The sequence below is a fragment of the Hyalella azteca genome, unplaced genomic scaffold, assembly GCF_000764305.2.
Source record: "Hyalella azteca isolate HAZT.00-mixed unplaced genomic scaffold, Hazt_2.0.2 contig2766, whole genome shotgun sequence".
In the NCBI taxonomy this organism is placed as follows: domain Eukaryota; kingdom Metazoa; phylum Arthropoda; class Malacostraca; order Amphipoda; family Hyalellidae; genus Hyalella; species Hyalella azteca.
The window spans coordinates 383,743-404,834 of record NW_025933028.1 but is presented as its reverse complement, the minus strand read 5'-3'; the positions used below and the strand labels follow the sequence as shown (position 1 = coordinate 404,834).

General features: G+C 38.1%; 1 protein-coding gene across 1 annotated transcript; it reads right to left on the bottom strand.

Annotated features, from left to right (window-relative positions):
* Positions 1-4,023: 4,023 nt before the first annotated feature.
* On the bottom strand, positions 4,024-20,356 carry LOC108667478. Its single transcript, XM_018154513.2, has 3 exons — positions 20,181-20,356; positions 6,562-6,981; positions 4,024-6,167 (listed from the first exon to the last, which is right to left on the bottom strand). Exons 2-3 carry the CDS (start codon positions 6,939-6,941, stop codon positions 5,981-5,983), a joined length of 567 nt encoding a protein of 188 aa, XP_018010002.1. The 5' UTR covers positions 6,942-6,981; positions 20,181-20,356; the 3' UTR covers positions 4,024-5,980.
* Positions 20,357-21,092: the final 736 nt, after the last annotated feature.

Below are 21,092 nucleotides of genomic sequence, written 5' to 3'. Positions count from 1 at the left end.
AGCAGGCCGTGTGGTGTAATAGTACACGCTGTGTGGTATACGAAAGCAGGCTAGCTGTGTAGAGTACATGAACAGGCTGTGTGGTATACGAGAGCAGGCTGTGTGGTGTATTAATACACGCTGTGTGGAGTGCCAGCCCAGGTTGTGTGGAGTATTACTACACGCTGTGTGGTATACGAGAGGCAGGCTGTTTGGTATACGAGAGCAGGCTGTGTAGAGTACAGAAGCAGGCTGTGTGGAGTCCATGAGCAGGCTGTGTGGTGTACGAGAGCAGGCTGTGTGGATTACAAGAGCAGGCTGTGTGGAGGACCAGAGCAGGCTGTGTAGAATACAAGAGCAGGCTGTGTAGAGTACAAGAGTAGGCTGTGTGGAGTACGAGAGCAGGCTGTGTGGAGTACGAGAGCAGGCTGTGTGGAGTACATGAGCAGGCTGTGTGGAGTACGAGAGCAGGCTGTGTGGAGTACAAGAGCAGGCTGTGTGGTGTACGAGAGCAGGTTTTGTAGAGTACAAGAGCAGGCTGTGTGGTGTACGAGAGCAGGCTTTGTGGAGTACATTAGCAGGCTGTGTGGAGTACAAGAGCAGGCTGCGTTTTTAATCAAGCTCAATGTGTATGCGCGCTGTATGTTTGCATTCAGACACACGTGACTTACACAAACAAATCAGCGCCGGCGACAAATTGACTACAAACACAGGGGACGACTTATTAAACTGAAATCTTGTTGCTAAATGAAATCAATGTGCACAATTTATCCATCGAACGATTGCATAAATACACATTAACACGACTCTAAGTAAACTCGTTAATGCACATTAACACGACTCTAAGTAAACTAGTTAATAAGTTACATATGTAAAATTGACCATGTAGTACAGCTAAAAGTCTGTATAATATGGGACCGAAGTTCCAACCCCCGAGCACTGCCATATGACAGTGCTCGGGGTTGGAAAAGAAAGAAACGTTCAAACAAATCTTTATTCGTTGTTTAAATTTCATGGAATTTACAAATAAAGTTACGCGTTTATCTCGAATGATGGAATCTGTCATGCAAGCAATTTACTATAATAGATGTAAGTCACGCTAACTGCACGAGAGATTTGTATACGAAATTTGAAGGAATTATCCAAGTAAGTGTAAACTATATACGTTCCATTCTTAGTTCATTAGTGCGAGTTTAATCGTATTTCATGACTGACCTATAGTTGAGTCAGTGCATTCCATTGGCGGAACCTGACTCAATATTTCAAAACAGCTTTTTGTGATGCATAAACAAGTGACTTCTAAGAAAACGAAAGCAGCGACAATGCTCACTTCAAAGAACTCCCTCACTAACATGAAACATTTAATGGAATACGCAAAAGATGAGAAAAAAACGCATTGACGAGTTTCGATTCGATCTGCTTGAGTGACATTCTGTGGGATGAATTTTTGCAATGCAACTGAATGTAATGCGTGGGAATTTGCTTAAAAGTGGTGCTTGAACTGGATGAAATTTTTTACTACGTTGAAATGGATTGCGGTGGGACGAAGCAATTGAAAATAATTTGGCGAATGGCTTGCAAAGAAATTTCAATTTACGATTGGAAGAATAATGGGAAATTTTTAAGAGATTAAGCAGAAATATCATACATGAAAGATAAATATTCCATCGTTCACCAACCAATGCTTGAATGTCACTACATTGGAGACTACATTGGAGCTCGTAAAATTAACGATCATCGTAATAGATACAACAATCATCCCATAGTTCACGATCGTTGTAAATTTACGATCATATCCTATAACATACGTTCATCGTAAAATTTATAACGGTCATGCCATAGCTTACGATCATCGTAAAATTTAGGTCATTCCATAGCTTACGTTCGTTGTAAAATTTAGGACATCCAATAGCTTACGTTCATCGTAAAATTTACAATCACCCCTACGAGCGTACGATTTTCAGGATTTTCAAGGATTGAGGACCACAAAGTTTGCGCTTGACGCAAATATTTATACTACGGCCGGGCCTAACGAAATGTTTGTCTTGAGGATTCGTTAGAGGAAGCTTAACTTTACGAACTTTCGACATTTGAATTTATTGATAAATTACTTTTTTCTTTATTTTTAAACTTCCAGGTCCAAATATAAATTTACGGCTGTTTCAGGAAGACGACAAGCCATCGGCCTTATTCATTACACGGATGTGATACATGTATGATATGTAACATGTATGTTGTCAAAGAAAGGCATTCATCTCATTAAAATTCGCACGCGTGAATGAATTTAATAATTGCGTTTAGAATTGTCTGAAAATATTTGTAATTGAATTTTCAGCATTTCTGGAAGGGATCATATTTTTATTATCCCTGAGAATATTATCCTCGGTAATGAGAAACACATAAAAAAATTTTAATGGTTGCCATATCACGTGCAACGTGAATGGTTAAAAGAATGCAGAGATAACTACGGAAAAATCAGACTATAATATTTTTGTACAAGTGACTCTTGCAAGCATTGAAGAAAAATTATAACTGAATAACTTAACAGTATAAATGATTTTTGGAGTCGAATAAACTCGAATAAGCTTTTTCATTTAGATGTTCCGCCACTATTGAACTCGTTAAAAAACCTACCCGCTTGAATAAATATATAGAACAACAGGTCAGATATATTATCTGATAACCGTTTCTCTGATTGTTAAGAATAAATGCTCGACGACGTCGTCCTGTTAGCGAGCGGCATTACGCAACCTCATTCTTGCTTCTAGCGAATTCGCCGCTATGCAGCCGAAGAGCATAACGGTCCATCATAACCACAGCAATTTTTTCTATCCAATCCTTGACGTTTACCGGAAACACTATTATTTATTAACATTTAAACTATGAGACAGAGACATGCGTTCAGCACTCTCTGGAGCCTCAGCTTCTAACGACTTTCGAGATGCTTCCTGCATCACAAACAGGCAGGCCCACACAGATCTTCACTGGAATACCAGCTTTCTATTATCCTATATGACATTACGCCGTTGCAGGACAAATTAAGTCGTTTAATAAGCACTGAAACAACCGTTTAATAAGCACTTTAGAGAACCAAAATATCAATAAACATCTTAGCTAAACAAATGAAGATAGAATTCGTGTCATTTTGTGGCCGGCGATCAAGTCTCGCGATCGCAGCCAAGATTCGTACAGCCTTGACGAGGGCATCTGCACTCGATGGCCCGCTCGCGCTGCTACTTTTTTTACCGTTGTTTACCAAACCTCGTCTACTTTAAATGCAATTTACTAATATAACAATTGGCGCTCATATTGAGGATAGATCAATGAGGGCAAAATAACTCTGCTCTGATAATATAGCGTGATTTGCTTGAGGAACTCAGTGTCTTCACTTTTCACTCGGGAGTGTTGTAAACAACATAGCTGAGTAAGTTGCTTACAGTATCGTATGGTCCAATCTTGTCTTAAATATCAAACGCCTAATGTTGTATGATATTTTTTATCACTAAACACAACTTTAAAAATACGTTTATAACATCAACGATCGTAAAGAAGTTCGTTGCAGCGCAAATTCCGTTACCAGACAAGGACGCGTATACGAAGACCGACTGTCCAAGAGGTTACGTCACGCTAGGCCCAGCGTGTACGTCGTGATGGGTCGGACAAGTGGTGGTTTGTAAGAAACTTGATTACGTCGGTAAGAAGGATCTCTTATTTCTCCTACACTGTCGACGTTCCTATCCCGCAGTAAATTATAGATGATTCCAAAGACCAAATTGTTGGGAGACGAATCAGGAAAATGTTTTGTTTCTGTCTTTGAATTAACTGTTATGCCATTAAAGAAATTAAAAATACAGATCCTTGAGATTGGATGACGGAAGACAAAAGAATTCAAAAAAAGTTTACGAACTTATGAAACAAAGTTTATTTAATATGCCGCTAGACACTTCCTGCCAGCACCTGAAAACTTTATTTTTTTAACAACTTGCTAGCGTGCAAGAAGCTTGGATTTATATCTTCGTTATTCGTGATAAGAACAAAGGTAGGTTGAAAGCAGATGTTTATTTACAAATATGAAGAACACCATGAAATGCAATGTAGAAAAGTACAAAAATACCTTATATTATGGAAGAACAATATAAGAGGAACGTTTGAAGCAGTCACGCTATTTACATACATAAGTCGGAAGAAAAGAACAAAGAAGAGAAAAGTTCTTTGAAGAGAAAAGTTTTGGTCAATATACGGTGATATTCTTCCTGATAGCTTTAAATTAATTTAGTAAAATTACTGACACCGGAAGTTTACTGAAGCTATTCATTCTTTAAAAGAAAAAATTTATGAAATGAGAACCAAAAAGTGTACAAAAAAATAATAAAATAAAACCAAAGCATTGAAAGTCGTGACAAGATTCTGCCGTCAATACAGTCAACTTGAATAAACTATACAGTTCATAGAAACATGGAAGTTTGTCGCAATCATAGCATAGATGTAACTAGGCTCAATAAGATAAAATATCGAATACCTTTGTTAGGAATACTAAATGCGTCAATGGATGCCTTTCCTCCAAACTACCATAATAGCCTCTCACATCCATTTGTAACCTTACAAATCTTTTTACCGAAGTGCATTTCTTGACCGTTAACTAAATATACTGTACAAGGCGAACATAGTCATAAAAAACGTATGAATAGTTTTGTCTTTCTCCAAATTTCCATTACATACAAAATCATATCCAAAACAACGCGTCACCGAGTAAAACGATCAAACTTTTCTCGGCACTTAAAATAATCAGATCCAAATATCGGTTTCATTTTTGTAAAACTTTTATTCTGGAGTGAGCAAACATATTTCCCGTCCCAATAGTAATCAGAACCATGCACAATGCATATTCCCTTTTAATGTACAGTGCGACGCCTATCTACCGATGTTGCACATAACTACACAAACTTAATTTCTTGCAACAACTTCTGAGATCTTCCCCAAAATACAAAAAAATGTCATAATCATAAATTGGATGTACTACTTTATACTTTATTGCTACTGTTTTGGCAGGGTAAAGGGGTGTGTGGTCAAGTAAAAAATATACTCGTGGACAAAGGGGGGGAATGTAGAAGAAATAATGACTAAATTATGATCAAACGCAACCTTATGGACATTGTCGTTCTAAAATTTGATTAGAAAAATCGTTAAATCAAATTGGAATTGAAGTATCTTTCTTTCTGTAATTTTTTTACAAATCGTACGCTAGCCGCGATCTCAGTAAGTAAGGTGAAATATTTACAATAATTTTAACGCTTGTCTGAGAAGAAAGAAGTGCAAAAATGCTTTTGATTTTCTGATGACCCCCCAAAATTTACCCCAAATATTCAATAAAGTACATATGACCCCAAAAAATTCTATAAAGTACAGATGACCCCCGAAAATTCTATATAGTACATATTTATATTAATATTAACATAAAGCACAGATCGTTAAAGAATTAATGCAAACAAGCATAAGTAGTCATATCCTCTAGCTAACTAATGTAATGCCCCATGCGCCTATACCATGATTTATCGCTCATAGAATGTAGACTTGTTTCAAATTTTAAGTTAAATTTTAGAATCTTCTATCATAAGCTTGGGAATTACTTCGAAACTTTTCACATGCAAATAAGAAGCGAAGCACAATACATTATTTTATTTCTTAATCCCAAAACTTCATTTAAAGCTCGAGAAATCAAAGCTGCATCTTGTGAAAGTTTTTAGCTGGAAGCTGTCACTTATGCTACGTCATTCTTGGCAGTAATTTCGTACAAAATATTTAAAGAGGAATCATCGATATTTTGTTTCGATGCCTGTTTCGATGATCCATCCCAGTAAATATCTAGCACATTTTAAACAGAATATTTTCATGGTGTTTACCCGAACATTTTTCATGACTTTCTCACGGTTAAGTAAGGCACATCATACATATGATACAGACAATAATAATTTAGCTCAGACAGAGAGCAAAGTGACTGTGTTTAGTTGATTGTCCTGTTAAATATTCTTCTGACGACGTGCTTTATCTTTGGTGTTATGGCGGGCTGCGGGGTGATCTCCAAGGGGGTGTTGTGCTCTGGTATGTTGGGGAGACGTCGCTGCAGGGGGGCGCTGGTGTTGGTGGGGGGCACTACCTCGGATAAGGGGGGCAGCTCGATGCCCATCGCTCTGGAGATGAGAAAAAAACAGCGTCTTTAGAACGAGTTTCGTACATTCCGCGAAGCAACCACACGTGGACATCAGTACAGAAAATGATAATAATAATAATAATAACGAATATAATAATCTTCTCTGTTATTGTTAATCATGACATTAATGATCATTAAGTTTGTCTATTATTATCCTGCGCTCAAACTCTATTTCCCGTCGCTCCTTTAATAAATGAATGAACGTAGAGTCAATTAAGGCAAAATCTTAAAGAATTCAAGTTTTAGACAGGGACAAATTTTTCAGTTAAAATACGCAGAAATTCAAGAAGTGCAAACCAAAGCTCGCTTCCTGACATACGTCGGTACGCTGTAATCACTGCAGGTAACTGAGCACGAACATGCAATCAAATTACCTGAAATCCAGAGAGAGATTCCTGCGGTGGTTTGCTCGCACTCTTCTATTGGGATTGGATGCATTTATTGGATCGCTGTTCATATCACTTCTATCGTTATTTTTCCTGTTCATCTCCGAACACGAGTCTGAATTCAGATCTTGCTCATTTGTACTTAGTTTGGAGGATGGAGATTCGCTGGAATTACTGGGTTTGTCGACGAGTTGAAGTTTTTTCGCAACAGATGTTATGTGCAACAAATCCAAAGGAGACGTGTGATTACAGTCTGGCAATTTGCCGGATGAGGAGAGCGATTGTGGCGCAAGGGAGCCTTGCAGCGGGACTGGGAGGCCAGACATATTCTGGACAACGGGCGATGCTGGTGTGTTGGGAGGAACCATCTTCGCGGTGATTGAAGAATGTGCGTGGAAATTCCAAAACCTGCGACAAATGAAGACGTTCATCAGACAACAATAAACTTGGTAGCTAAATAATACTTTAACGTAGTTTACAAGAAGTAGTAATGTATATTCACTTAATGTATATTCATAACAGTTCACTTGTTTTAAGGTTCCATAATTCTCAGAAACTAAATCAATACTCAGCGCGAATAAGTTCGTGAAAATTTACAACTGGAGGAATGGCCAAGTTATTCCAGTACTTTTTTCTTGGAAATTATTCTGCTATACGTTGTAAACTTTAATTCATCTTATTGGTTAAAAAAGAAAGACTTAAATTAAGTGTTATATATATTTTGCAAACAATAGGAATTTATTTTCCGAAACAATAATGCAGAGCATACCAGAGGAACATCGAAAAAAATATATTTTTTTAAAACCGTGAAAATTTTCGCGATCTCCCGGATGTTATAGAACCGAGCCAGCTGAGCTCAAGAGGCCCGGATGGCAGGAAATGAGAACAGACCTAAAATAAGAAGAGGTTGGTCGGTCCAGCAGCAGCCAAGGACGGGCATAACAACACGCAAGGGGTGAAAAAAAGGCAACTATGCCGGTAGCTCAGAGGCATGGCAAGGTCGACTTGGTAAGAGAAGGGGCAGAGTTAGGACGTGGCTATAGGACGTACAGCTACCGGCTGGGAATCTCCGCTGCAGAGTACCTTGTTACACTCATAAAAATCGATGGTTCTTATCGTCCAACTAGTGACATAATTTGGTATCTCCGCTGCAGAGTACCTTGTTATACTCATAAAAATCGATGGTTCTTATCGTCCAACTAGTGACATAATTTGGTTTCTCCGCTGCAGAGTACCTTGTTACGCTCACAAAAATCGATGGTTCTTATCGTCCAACTAGTGACATAATTTAATTGGTATCTCCGCTGCAGAGTACCTTGTTACGCTCACAAAAATCGATGGTTCTTATCGTCCAACTAGTGACATAATTTGGTATCTTCGCTGCCGAGTACCTTGTTATACTCATAAAAATAGAAGGTTCTTATCGACCAACTAGTGACATAATTTGGTATCTCCGCTGCTGAATACCTTGGTGCATTCACAAAAATTATTGGTTCTTATCGTCCAATCAGCGAAGCGATTTCTGTGCGCAGCAATGTTACGCTCTTTTGCCCGGTCAACCTGGATCAAGATGACGTAAAAACTAAAGAGCAAAAGTGCATATAGCTACTTGGACAAAGTCACACTCATTTCTCTGTGTATGCTTAAATTTTCCATGACTCGAGCCTAAAATGAAATTCATTTCAGGTAAAGGCGAGTTTATTTCACTTGAAAATTATTATTTCTTAAGGTTCTGAGGCAGTTATATGGTTTTTAAATAGTTAAAATATAGCGATCCCCAGCTTAGCTCCTACTTCAATATGCGGAGTTCATTAACAACAAAACATGCTGTAGGCGTAGACTCTCTTCGTAAGGTTCCTGAAGAAAGGCGTTGCCACATTTTGGAACGAATAACCCAGAACATTAACCCGCGCATTTCGTGTTACGTTTCACTTCAAATTTTCGTACCTAAATACAGCAGATAGAATTGTAATGAATCCACAAATTGGTCCTCAAAAGCAGTGCAGCGTTGACTCTCACTGCAGACACTTTTTCAATGAAAGAATTGACGCCTGAATATTAAATTAGTCGGTCGAAGTTTTAGATGTTTCATTATTATATGCGACAGGTGCAAGATGGCGGGGTAAGCCATATGGCATGAGAGGAGCGTCTGATAGCTGCCAGGATGAACGTCTGTGCTCCAACATGCAATGTGTTGGCAGTAATTATAGTGTAATGGACTCAACATGAGTTCAGACTTCGGTTATGAGCTTTTCTTCCTGGCAATGACATATCTGTAATCAAGATGAGATGAGCCTTTGTCACCACAGAGAAAGTTCGTTGCCAAATCAAAAATCGGATCAAAATTCTATCACCTCGCCAGCTGTTGCAGTAAATGCAACGTCGCAATCTCCTGTGTCTGAGCACAATGCAACTTCTTTTCTAAACAACACGGAAACCTTTCTAAAACAGCACAGATATCTCTTTGAATAACCTCTCTTGAGGTATGTTCAGCTCAAATAGAATGAGTGTTTGAATTAGCGAGAACCGGAAGATTTCTACAATGCATCCGTGTTATTCTTATAACGGTTTGTTTCAAATGATGAGCCATGAGAATAGTAAGAATTACATGTTTTTTACTTAAACACGCAAGACTGAAACGACCCGAAAAAGAAGCTTAATAAATAATTTCGTTTGAATACCTGTGATGCAACTTGGTAAGACTGAATACTGATTTCACACAGCCTCAACAAGTCAAGGGGTCGTGCAGTTCAAGCCATTCATAAGAAAAAAACTATGTCTTGGCAGATTGTACAAGAAAACAAGCTGTGAGATACACTAATAAATCTTTTTGGCCAAGCCCCGACTTGGTTACGAGAGCACATAGTATATTTCAGATCGTACGTACGCCCACCGTTGAATGTAAACGTTGTCTGAGAGGTTGGTGCTAATGGCTATGAAAATGTAAACAAAGTCGCGAGGCAGAGTGTACCTTACGACCCCATTTTAAGATCAGCTTATGAAAATCTCTTCAGTAGTAATTAAAAAAAATTGTGCTTCTACTTTACCCTTAAAAAGCTCCCATCTCTACAAAGATTGTATTAAATAGTAAAGAATATTCGTGAAAACGTGAGTATTTGTGAATTTTTAAACAATTATAATTGTTATAATTATAATTGGAATGAGAAATTTTTATATGAGTAAGTAACGCCATAAGAAATAATGATATTCAACAGGGTTATTGTTGCATATCACACCATCAGCGACCGACGGCTGCTGATTTTAACTAGAACGAAGAGTCAGCAAGTGAGCTGCCATTGCTGATGCCCATGTCAGCAGTTTCTCGGCGCACGGAATGTGGTCAAAGAAATGAACGAAGTAGTCTTGGTAATCTTGGTAGTGAGAAAACTCATTTAAACGAAGCAACAACCCTGTAGCTCATCTTTTAAATTTTTATGACGATCGTCCCTACGGTTTATGCAGATAGTGAATTATGGAGTTAAAATTGTCATTGATGGGTTTGGTATTCACTGTAAATGGTGGTCAGTTAACGGATTTGTGATATCGTACTTCTTTTTTGTGCAGGTAAGGCCTTCTCGTACGGCATATTTATCTTTTCGTTAGAAAAGATAATTTTTTTTTTTCATTTCGTCTTCAGGAACACGTCAACATTAATTCTTGCGCCTCAATATCGTTTCAATCTAGCTACACTTCATGTGAAAAAGATATTGTACCTCATAACTAAATATGTTGAAAACTTTCATCAATAAAGTAGAGCGCCGTCATAAGTCACAAATTTAAAAATTGTAACGCTTATCGTTCGTTATTTGATGCCTTATGTTCTACGATAATTGTAGGTCATATATCGATGGAGCGATAAGTTCCGTGATCATTGTGTGTTCGATTTCATCGTTCAATGCAATTTTATTTATAACTGGCTGTGGATGGGCTGAACTTATGATTTGATCGTTTTCAAACATAAAAAATATAACTCAGTACTCACTGCAGCGAGTGACAGAGAGCGCATTTTCCCGTAAATGAAAACGTGATGTCCCGGACGGGCAGACGGACGGACGGACAGACGGACGGAGAGACGACAGACGGACATGGCGAGCACAATAGTGCATTTTTTCCATAAATGAGAAAATGCGCTAAAAATGATCAACTACCGAATTTATTGTGAACAACGACAACAACTTACGTCATTATAGCAAATAAAAACCACCAACGAATGAACTAAGAACTCATTTCATTAATGCATTAGCTTAGATATAAGGCCAGGACTAACTATGGAGTAGGTTTACCGTGCCATTTTGAAATTTAAAATCAGCTTTATACAAGCGATAAGAATACAAATCAACATTCTCACTTCCTGCCGCGGCGTTTATGATTTCAAATGTTTATGGTTTGATTGATAAGAAACTCTCAAGCTTATCTTCTTGGTGCCACTTAACGCCAACGACATACTCGCAGGGATCTTAAAGTTATTTGCTTTAAACTTTCTGATAATATACATTGAATAAATTCGCTTCATTCGTGGAAATAAGTAAAGAGGCCATCAGATTTCGTGGAGTGTAAATAGAATTTTAAGTATGTTTTCGCATTCAACCAATATCTATGTTTAATTTATCACAAAAACTTCTGTTAATTTATTTTGTTATTTACAACTCATACAAAGAATAAACGACGACAGAAATAATACGATATAAAAATTATTTGTGACTATCGAAGATCACCGTAAAAGCAGATGTTAGCCAACTATTTAGTACATCACTTATTAAAGAGAGCTTGAATGCACACTTGTACAGTCTCAGAGTTCAGCGACTTCATGATCAGCATTATAACCTTGTGTCCGGACTGCAGTCGTCTTGTATATTGGGACGCTGAATGCGTCTCAAGATGACGACTGGTTTTGGGTGACAGCAGACGTATCGATTGATACCGCCTTTGTTCCATGTCTCCAAAAGGACTAAAATCAAACAACAGCTAAGAAATTATGTTACGAAGCAGCAACAACTTTCCAACACTTTAATATGAAAAGCCTATAATAGAATATTGTACATTCATAGCAAGAACTGTGATACGTGGAATAGTTGAATTATATAGAATTTGTTATACTGTATATGATTAGCTTGCATAGTTCGAGCGAATGCCATAAACCTTAATTCCAATGAAATGAGAGTCAAACTAAAGAAGCTGGTATTCGTGAATTGCACCTAGAAAATTACTGATTTTATTTGTAACCTCTTACTTCAGTAATTCTAAAATGAAGTCAAGTGACGAAAATATGCCAAGATATCGAGATAATAGGAAATGGGATTAGGGTAGCTTTCCCACACAATCTTCTCGGACAAGTTGAGGTCTGTGACTCTGCTATGTAAGAAAGGTTCCGCCGGAGCCCCGGCTCTAATCTGCTCTGCTATGCGGCTCTTTGACGCGGTACTTGTAGCCATTCATCTCTCAATTTGTTGCTCAATTGATGAAATGGGGGTAAGTGGTTCAAGTCAGATAACCTTCTCACTTTATTGCGTGTAACACGCAGCCGCCCGTATTGCTAGGCGAGCTATTTAATGCATAAATGATACTTATAATAAAGACTGTAGTGATAATGCACAACTTGAGCTGAAGTTCTGAGTTGCTAGTCACATGATATGAAGATGGCGTCACATATGGCAAGCAAGCGTCATTTCTGTTCCAATTTTCGTCTCCTAGCCAATGTGATGAGTTATGAGGCTTGCAAAACAAAAGGGCTACGGCACCGCACATTTGTGAACTTTTGTGCCGTTCCAGTGAATTCATTAAATAGACTTAAAGATTATTAATGTGTATTTGTCGTTTGGCTAGAGGTTTTCAAAAGGAATATAATGTTAAATATTTTTGCCCTAGAAAACTGATTATTTGTTAAAATTATTCTTTGATTCATATAAGTAAATAATGCTCCGAATAATATAGGTAATGCTCTGAACATTGAATATTATTTATTTATTTGTATTATTTATCAGTTTTGGCCGAAGAAGAAACTTGTACGTTAGTGTAGTGAATTCTGTATAATGTATTACAAGCTAGAACGGAATCACAAAAAAAATGTATTGTTCTCACGAAGCTTGAAAGCTGTATTCAAAATATTAAAGACTTCCGGTTAAAAATACAAACACTAGTTTCAAATATACATTATGCTAAAACTTTTTTTTCGAAGCTCAGTAACTGCAACACTCACAACGGCCCCGATCCTGCTGCTCCGCATGCACACTTCGTAACAACAAACACTTACAATAAAGAACGATCGAATTTAACATTTAACAAACGAATAAACTATTAATTTACAATATTCCTGGAACATTAAATGTTTCACTCAAGTCCAAACGTAATTAATTTACATGTAAAATGCCAAGTATTAAAGGCAATTGCATACTTTACTTCAAATTTGACCAAGAAGTGTCAGAGTTTACCTGTACACCGTACTGTAGGTACATTGTACAGTGTACACGTGTAACTGCAGATCCTCCAGTTATTCAATGAGATTCAATATTGTAAATTAATAGTTTCTCCTGATTTGCTTTGTTTTTACTGTGCGTTCTTCTTACTTCTTTATCTTTTTAATAATTCTTCTTATTTCGTTATCTTTTTAATAATTATTCTTATTTCTTTATCTTATATTTCGTTTTTTTTCATTTTGGAGAAACTAATATTCTACACAAGCGCAGCGCTGTTAGTGCTGACTTTCACCAACTCAATAATAGCAAGAAGATCCATTATAGATCTCTGAATTTAGACCTTTTGAGGTCCGAGAATAACAGAGGCCGATGTCCGAGAATAACAGAGGCCGAGGCCCGAGAATAACAGAGGCCGAGGCCCGAGAATAACAGAGACCGAGGCCCGAGAATAACAGAGACCGAGGCCCGAGAATAACTGAGACCGAGGCCCGAGAATAACAGAGTCCGAAGCCCGAAAATAACAGAGACCGAGGCCCGAGAATAACAGAGACCGAGGCCCGAGAATAACAGAGACCGAGGCCCGCGAATAACAGAGACCGAGGCCCGAGAATAACAGAGGCCGAGGCCCGAGAATAACAGAGAATAACAGAGACCCCGCTACAGAGCTACGTGGTAGCCCCAAAAGCTGCTTACGTATATACTTAGCCCGCGGTAAGCGCTCAGCGGCAGCCACTGTCTTTTAATGGCAATATGTGCCTTGACTCTGGCTGTCCGACTTGGACGTCTTTCAAGACGGAACACTTCGAGTTGTGCCTTACGCCCCCACTAGTACGGCCTTGGGCTTGACCCTGAACTTGACGACTTTATCGTAAATTTTTCATAATAAAATAAAAACACATACCCAATCTAGCGAACGCAACGTTGTTATTGATTTTTTGTATGTTTTATGCGGTTAATTTCCCAGGATATTGACTTTAGATACATAACGGTCAAGAGTCATTATTGATTTCTACTATATAAGTTATAAAATACATTATGCAGATTTCTTAGCTTGACAAATCTTCTAGTAGTTCAGCCCACAAAGTATACCCAAGCGAGCCGTCTCGTGATACGAAAATGCTAACGGACCGAAGCGTATATTTGTGGTTAGTGTTTCATATCATTTATGGAATGGTAAGCGTATCACTAATATTTACAAATATGTGATAATTTTGATGACCAAGACACCAGACTCCGGACTTCATAGAAACAGAAATCGCTTTAATAATGATGAGAATGGTAGTGGCAATGATGATGAGAGTGGTAGTGGCTATGATGATGAGAATGGTAGTGGCAATGATTATTAGAATGGTAGTGGTAATGATTATTAGAATGGTAGTGGCAATGATTATTAGAATGGTAGTGGCAATGATGATGAGAATGGTAGTGGCAATGATGATGAGAATGGTAGTGCCAATGATGATGAGAATGGTAGTGCCAATGATGATGAGAATGGTAGTGCCAATGATGATGAGAATGGTAGTGCCAATGATGATGAGAATGGTAGTGGCTATGATGATGAGAATGGTAGTGGCAATGATGATGAGAATGGTAGTGGCAATGATGATGAGATGATGAGAATGGTAGTGGATATGATGATGAGAATGGTAGTGGCAGCATAAGGCGAGGGTAGCTCGGAATGCGCCATGTTGTGGCGGTCAGGAATGTTAGGAGTTGTCTGCCATGAACGCTTTTGGCGACTAGAAGGCGGGTGCGTGGTCGGTGTGTGTGTGTGTGTGTGTGTGTGTGTGTGTGTGTGTAAAATGTATGCGTATGTGCACCTTGTACACAACGAGCTCTGTGCATGTGATGTGCTCAGCAGGGGGGATCAGTTTCAGCATGTTTGTGCACACACGCTGAAATTAATCAAGTGAGCACGAAAACAGGCGTGACATTTGGCGCCAATGATGATCGACCAAGTCTGAAAAAATAGCGCCTTATTCCTGTTATAATTCGAAGAAATTTGTGCCCGAGTAGAGAAAATTTGTATAATGCATTAGCAAACATTTAAAACCCAACAAATTGATGAAACATAGTGGTATTTCCCATAGAATAAATACATGATATAGGCGCAGAAAGAATGCGTTGGGAGCATTTCCTGAGCATCAACTTCTCGTCACATGTGTTCACAACCAGCCATTTAACAACGAGACACACATCAACAATCAAATTCGCTGAAATTAAGTTAATTATACGTTAAAATGAAGGATAATGATGGTTGAATGTTACTATTTTGTCAGAAAAAATTGGACTTACAATTCGTTTTTTTTCTATGAATTTACAGAGCGCAACCGTGAGAAAAGGCAAAACAAACCTTAAGTTCTTTACATATCACTCATACACTATAAGACTTTATACAGACAACAATAATGTCTATGAGGAGAGCAACGAAAATTTCTGCAATCATTGAACCCTGGGAAAATGGAATTACCTTCACAAAAAATCGTTGCAATTTTTTTTACTCGTAAAAGAAATAAAAAGTAGTTCGTCTTATAAAAAAATACTGGACATCAACGAGATTCCTCAGCAATAAGCGGTTCATTAACCAAGTGCAAGTTTCATAAGAGCAACGCCTTCTAACTTAAGCATGAGTAAATACAACTGAAAAATTGAGCGCCAAATAACTAGCTGTTACTTGCATTTCATAATACAGTACAGTATATATAAGTTACAGTATATATAAACTCGTATATAAGGGTTTTAACTATGAACTGAAAAAGTATTTACATGATTATCTCGCACTACAATAGGTGCGTTTCCTCCCCTTGAACTTGGCATCAAGAGTCACCAATACGGACGGCATTTAAACTTTTGGCCGAAACTTGGGCCGCATTTGCGCTGGCCGATTAACGGCGTCCAATTGGACGCCTATAACCCACCGATGATTTTCCGCCGCGAAGATGAGAAATCGTCATCCAAATGTCATGGGAAGTAATGCGACATTCCAACGAAACATTTTCTCCGAAGAGTTTTAGAAATTATATTTTGAAATGAATATTAGCACCCAGAAGGTCACGGTCAACACTCGATAAACTGGTCAGCAAAAATAATCAAATTACACCATTAATTTTCTTATTTTGAACTTCGTATTTTTCGACATATGATCGCCAATCAATATTTATTCTTTTTCATAAGATATAAGAACCAAAAATACATTCAAGGGCCCGTTCCGCCTTTGTTAATGTAAACATATTTTCACAAGGCACGATTTCGATTAGTAGCAATTAAAAAGTCATTTAATTGGGCAGTACAATCTACATCCCAAAATTTCCCTCGGTTAAACAACAACGATGGAAACAAAGTCTCAATAAATCAAACAATGCCCTTATATTGAAATAATTCATGTCAGTTTTATTTGATATTTATTTGAGATGATACACCTTCACACAGCATGGTCGGTCGAGATAGTGACACGGCCTCTGCCTTATTTAAAGCGCTTCCTGTACCGCAAGCATGAGACCGGCGTCAAGCAAACCTAGACACAACAGCTTCAATTGCGAGCCAGACTATGTGCTTCATGTAGCTCATGATACAGACTAAATGGGCTCCCTGTAGCTCATGATACAGTTCAATGAAGATCATGATACAGACTATATGGGTTCAATNGATAGGATTCATGTAGAACAGGATACCGACGATAATTTTCATGCAGAACAGGATACCGACGATAGGAATCAAGCAGAACAGGATACCGACGATAGGATTCATGTAGAACAGGATACCGACGATAATTTTCATGCAGAACAGGATACCGACGATAGGGTTCAAGCAGAACAGGATACCGACGATAGGGTTCAAGCAGAACAGGATACCGACGATAGGATTCATGCAGAACGTGATGCAAACGGCAAGCAATGCTAAGCAAATGCGAACTTCCGCTGTTACTCCCATGCTTTTTGCTTTAGCTACACGCGCCTCTCGCTGCCTGTCGTGGCTTCTTGTGGGGCTAAAGAACAACACGAATTTCAGGGCCCTTGTTACCAGAAATAACAGTCTAGACATTCAAAATTGAACAGCTTTTAGTGCAATAAAAATCAAATTGTAAATAATGGATACGTAAAGTCAGTTATTAGCTAAAATATTTGAAAAGCTGAGCCTCTATGGGAGAGACATCTGAAAATTATTGACTTATAGGTGCTATGGAAAATGGAACACCCAATTTCTCAAAACTGATTAAAGAAGGTAGTCACGAGGTTTAGGATTTCTTTAACAATGAACACAATGCAATCTTATCACAGGTGGCGTCAATGGTAATGGGATTCCCAGCGTGATTAAACAATGCGATACAGTAGAGGTAATAACGTTATTCATTTTCATCAAAAGCTGATCAACGGATAATTGAATTTCGGTAGTCTAATAACAACGATTTCCGTCGCTAAATTAATATCATGATTTACTAAATCATTATCATTAAGTTTAATCTGGTCATATTTGGGAGATAAGGCTGGGTAATGACTAATTTAGACTATTTGCATTCTTTCAAACAGTCAAAGTCCTAAACTATAACCTTTCTACACGCATAATGGTCACGAGATGTAGTTAATTGTACACGAATAATTCACACCAGTTTAATCGGCGCCTGACAGTTAGATTTAGTTTGCTTATATTGTTTAGTTCAGGGTTAAGTTGAGAGGCTTCTTGGCTACCAACCTATATAGTCGAATCCTCGAAAATTCTTAGCATACCAGAATTCTATCAGCTTATACCATCATTCATATACTGTATAGCTGCATGAAGCTAACGTGGGCAATTGAGAATTCCCATACACAAGATTGAGTTGTATGGGAATTGAGAATTCCCATACAAGTTTGTTATCACGCTAGAAGCAATATTTCTTTTTAATATGACAGTATTTCTAATTTAGTGCTTGCGTGACAAAGTATCAATGGTGTGGCGTAGCGCGAGCAAAACACTCAGAGTTTGATATGGACGACGCAGCTACAGAAGCATGCGGGAGATAACTCGGTGCAAGCCACACAGGAATAGGCTGTCTGTATATGTATATGGAGAACTCTCATAGGCCTTATTACTCAAAGTTTTGAAGAAAATTAACGTATAGGTCTGTTTATTAAACTCTACTACAACTGACGAGGTCAACACGAACTATGGTATCCAATAGTGCGAGATAAATACTTGTGAAGGGAAAACGATGTTGTTAACTATCATTTAAATAAAGTATGATTATTTACTCTATTGCAACATGTTTAACTATGACAAGAAAGAATAAATTACTGCTTCACAACTGAAGCCATCTTCAAATGTCTTTCGTAATACCTTTTTAGAGAAGAACATCATAGGAGAACAATTCATAAGCACAGCAATTAAATTATAGAACAACTTTACGACAATATATATAATTACAATTAACGGTCAAATACATTAATTTTTCACAGTTAAGGTCATCATATAACAAGGATAAGTAAAACAATAGTGATAAATTAAAAACAAACTGCGAAGTAATGGCCATCCGAAAACTAGCCTTTGTTAAATAATGTCGAAAATTAACGTCTTTTAAAAGTATGATATTATTAAAATTTAAATCGGTATTTTTATAGTTTTATTCTACAAAAAATATATCTCAGTACTAACTGCAGTGAGTGACAGAGAGCTCATTTTCTCGTCGACGAAAACGTGAAATCACGGACAGACAGACAGACAGACAGACGGACATGACGAGCACAATATGGCGTATTTTTTCCATAAATGAGAAATAATAACATAATATAATAATAATAATAATTAATAATAGCACCTTTTTTCTATAAAATGATACATCATTCAGAAAAATTTGCTTCCACTTACTTGAAACTCTCAGAAACTAGGAATTAAAATCGCAGAATAACTAGCGTTTTATGTTTGGCGTACGTATGTCCAGAACAATTTCTCAACATTCCCGCAGACGGATTTTGAACTGAAAATGCAAAAAGGTCCTTCAGAATCCTTCAGAATAAGCTCAAACACAACAAAAATTTCGACTATGAAAAATATGATTACCATAATTTCTAGTAAAACAGTTGTGAGAACATCTAAACGAGCTAACTGTGCAACATTGCTTTACAGAACACGCTGGGATGCAAATTTCTAATAGGCAATGCATCCTTCAATTTCAGTCAAGTAAAACAATTTTTAGCGCATTTTATCATTTATGGAAAAAATGCACTATTGTGCTCGCCATGTCCATCTGTCTGTCTGTCCGTCCGTCCGTCCGTCCGTGACCGCAAGTTTTCGTCGACGAGAAAATGCGCTCTCTGTCACTCACTGCAATGAGTGCTAAGTTATATTTTTTATGTCAATAAGAAGACAGAACAGGTTTAAAAAAATTAGTTTTTTTATTGCCTCAGGCGCACTTTTGTTCGAAACAAAACAATGCCGTTGATGACAAGGTGGTTTGGCGATGACTATCTTAACCACACGCTATCATTGACGATGGCCGCCTCATCAGTAGCTTCTTACAACAGATCAATGACGAGGTTTCATTCAACGTAAATTTCTGTGTAAATACATTGCCGGTACAATAGCCTCTCATAATGCTGGATTCATACTATAACCGTCAATTATAACCGATTAAAACATTTTTACGATTATCTTGCATGCATCTTACACGTGAGAGGGTATCTGGCTCATAATATCTCTCTATAAAAACAGTCTCTCACGGTCTCACACAAGGCAAGTTAGCCAGAACGCTGTAATCATGAAAGATTTATTCTTATTATTATTATAAAGGAGTTAATTACCTGTCGCTAATTAACTCATTAACTTAACTTAGCCGTAATCAGACATCATCAAACATCAACGTTAATTTTAACTACTGTTTGTTCTCTGAGCAACCATCAAAGGGGAGCCGATAGTAAAATCGTCTTCTAATTGGACTCCTTTTCTTCAGCGTTCACAAACTTAGTCTCCTATAACGTTTAACTGTCGCTAATTTTTTTAAACGTTCATGCAGAGTCATCGGACAACCGCCACAGCGAGTCAAGAACACCGGCGCCGGCAAAGGAAATAATGTGAGTATTTAACGACGCCACAAGCACACGTGACATCATCAAGTCACTGTTAGTCACGCAGCCCCAGTCGGTCTCGCTGCTTACGGCCACTGAAAACAACATCATGCAAAAGTTTTTTGCTCGTGTACAGCGAAACTAAATTTAAACTCACCTAAGTTTTGGCAGAAGAACGATGATTTTTAAATGTCTTTCTGACTAATGCTTGAACAATCTCCGGCCGACACAGAGGAGTCGCTTGCAAGACCTCACGAAGATTCACGTGTCACGCACAAGTCTAGTGAAGAAAGCAAGCCCCACACGCATCACACCCGAACGTCCCGCTAGCTCCACTGCGACTGAGCTGGTGGCGCGGCAGACATGATTATATACGGACTGCCCTGCGGGACCCTAGTGCCATAAACATCTCATGCCCTGACTGCCTGCTCATGAAGAATGAAGTTCATGCTACAACAAACCTCTGAACCATCACACCCACCATCGTATGTTCTCGTTCATGTTGAACAGTCACTCTTAAACATAGTCCCAGGCTGGGACTAATTTAATTAAACGAACAAGTTTTGATTTGACTTGAATGAAGATTTGAAGACATCGTTCATATCGCTGTTGCCCATCTTAGTTTGATCTGCTGCATTGGTCTTCACTCTTTTCTTTCCGGTAACCTGAAAGACATCATTGTTTTGAACTTGGAAATTATATGCAATAAAAGTTTCATAATTGTTGCATACCTTACGAGAATACAGCATTTGTAAAATAAAGAGAACTCTTTATTCAAATCTCCCATCAAGGCTGCATGACTTGATAGTCAAGATAGTAGCCTATCTTTGCGTGCAAGATTAGACACGCGTTGGGACTTTGACACCTACAATCATGCACAGCATGTGACCTTAGATTGTGATTTGGTGTTTTATAGCTGACGCTGGGTACGTTTGTGAAGTTAAGACAAATTTTAATGTCGTTGACAGGTTTATACGAGATCTGTTTACACCTACAGCACTTGTGGGCAATTTTACGTAGCCTCTCTCGATCGAGTTAAGCCTCGTATTTTTCCGATTTAGTTGCTCCA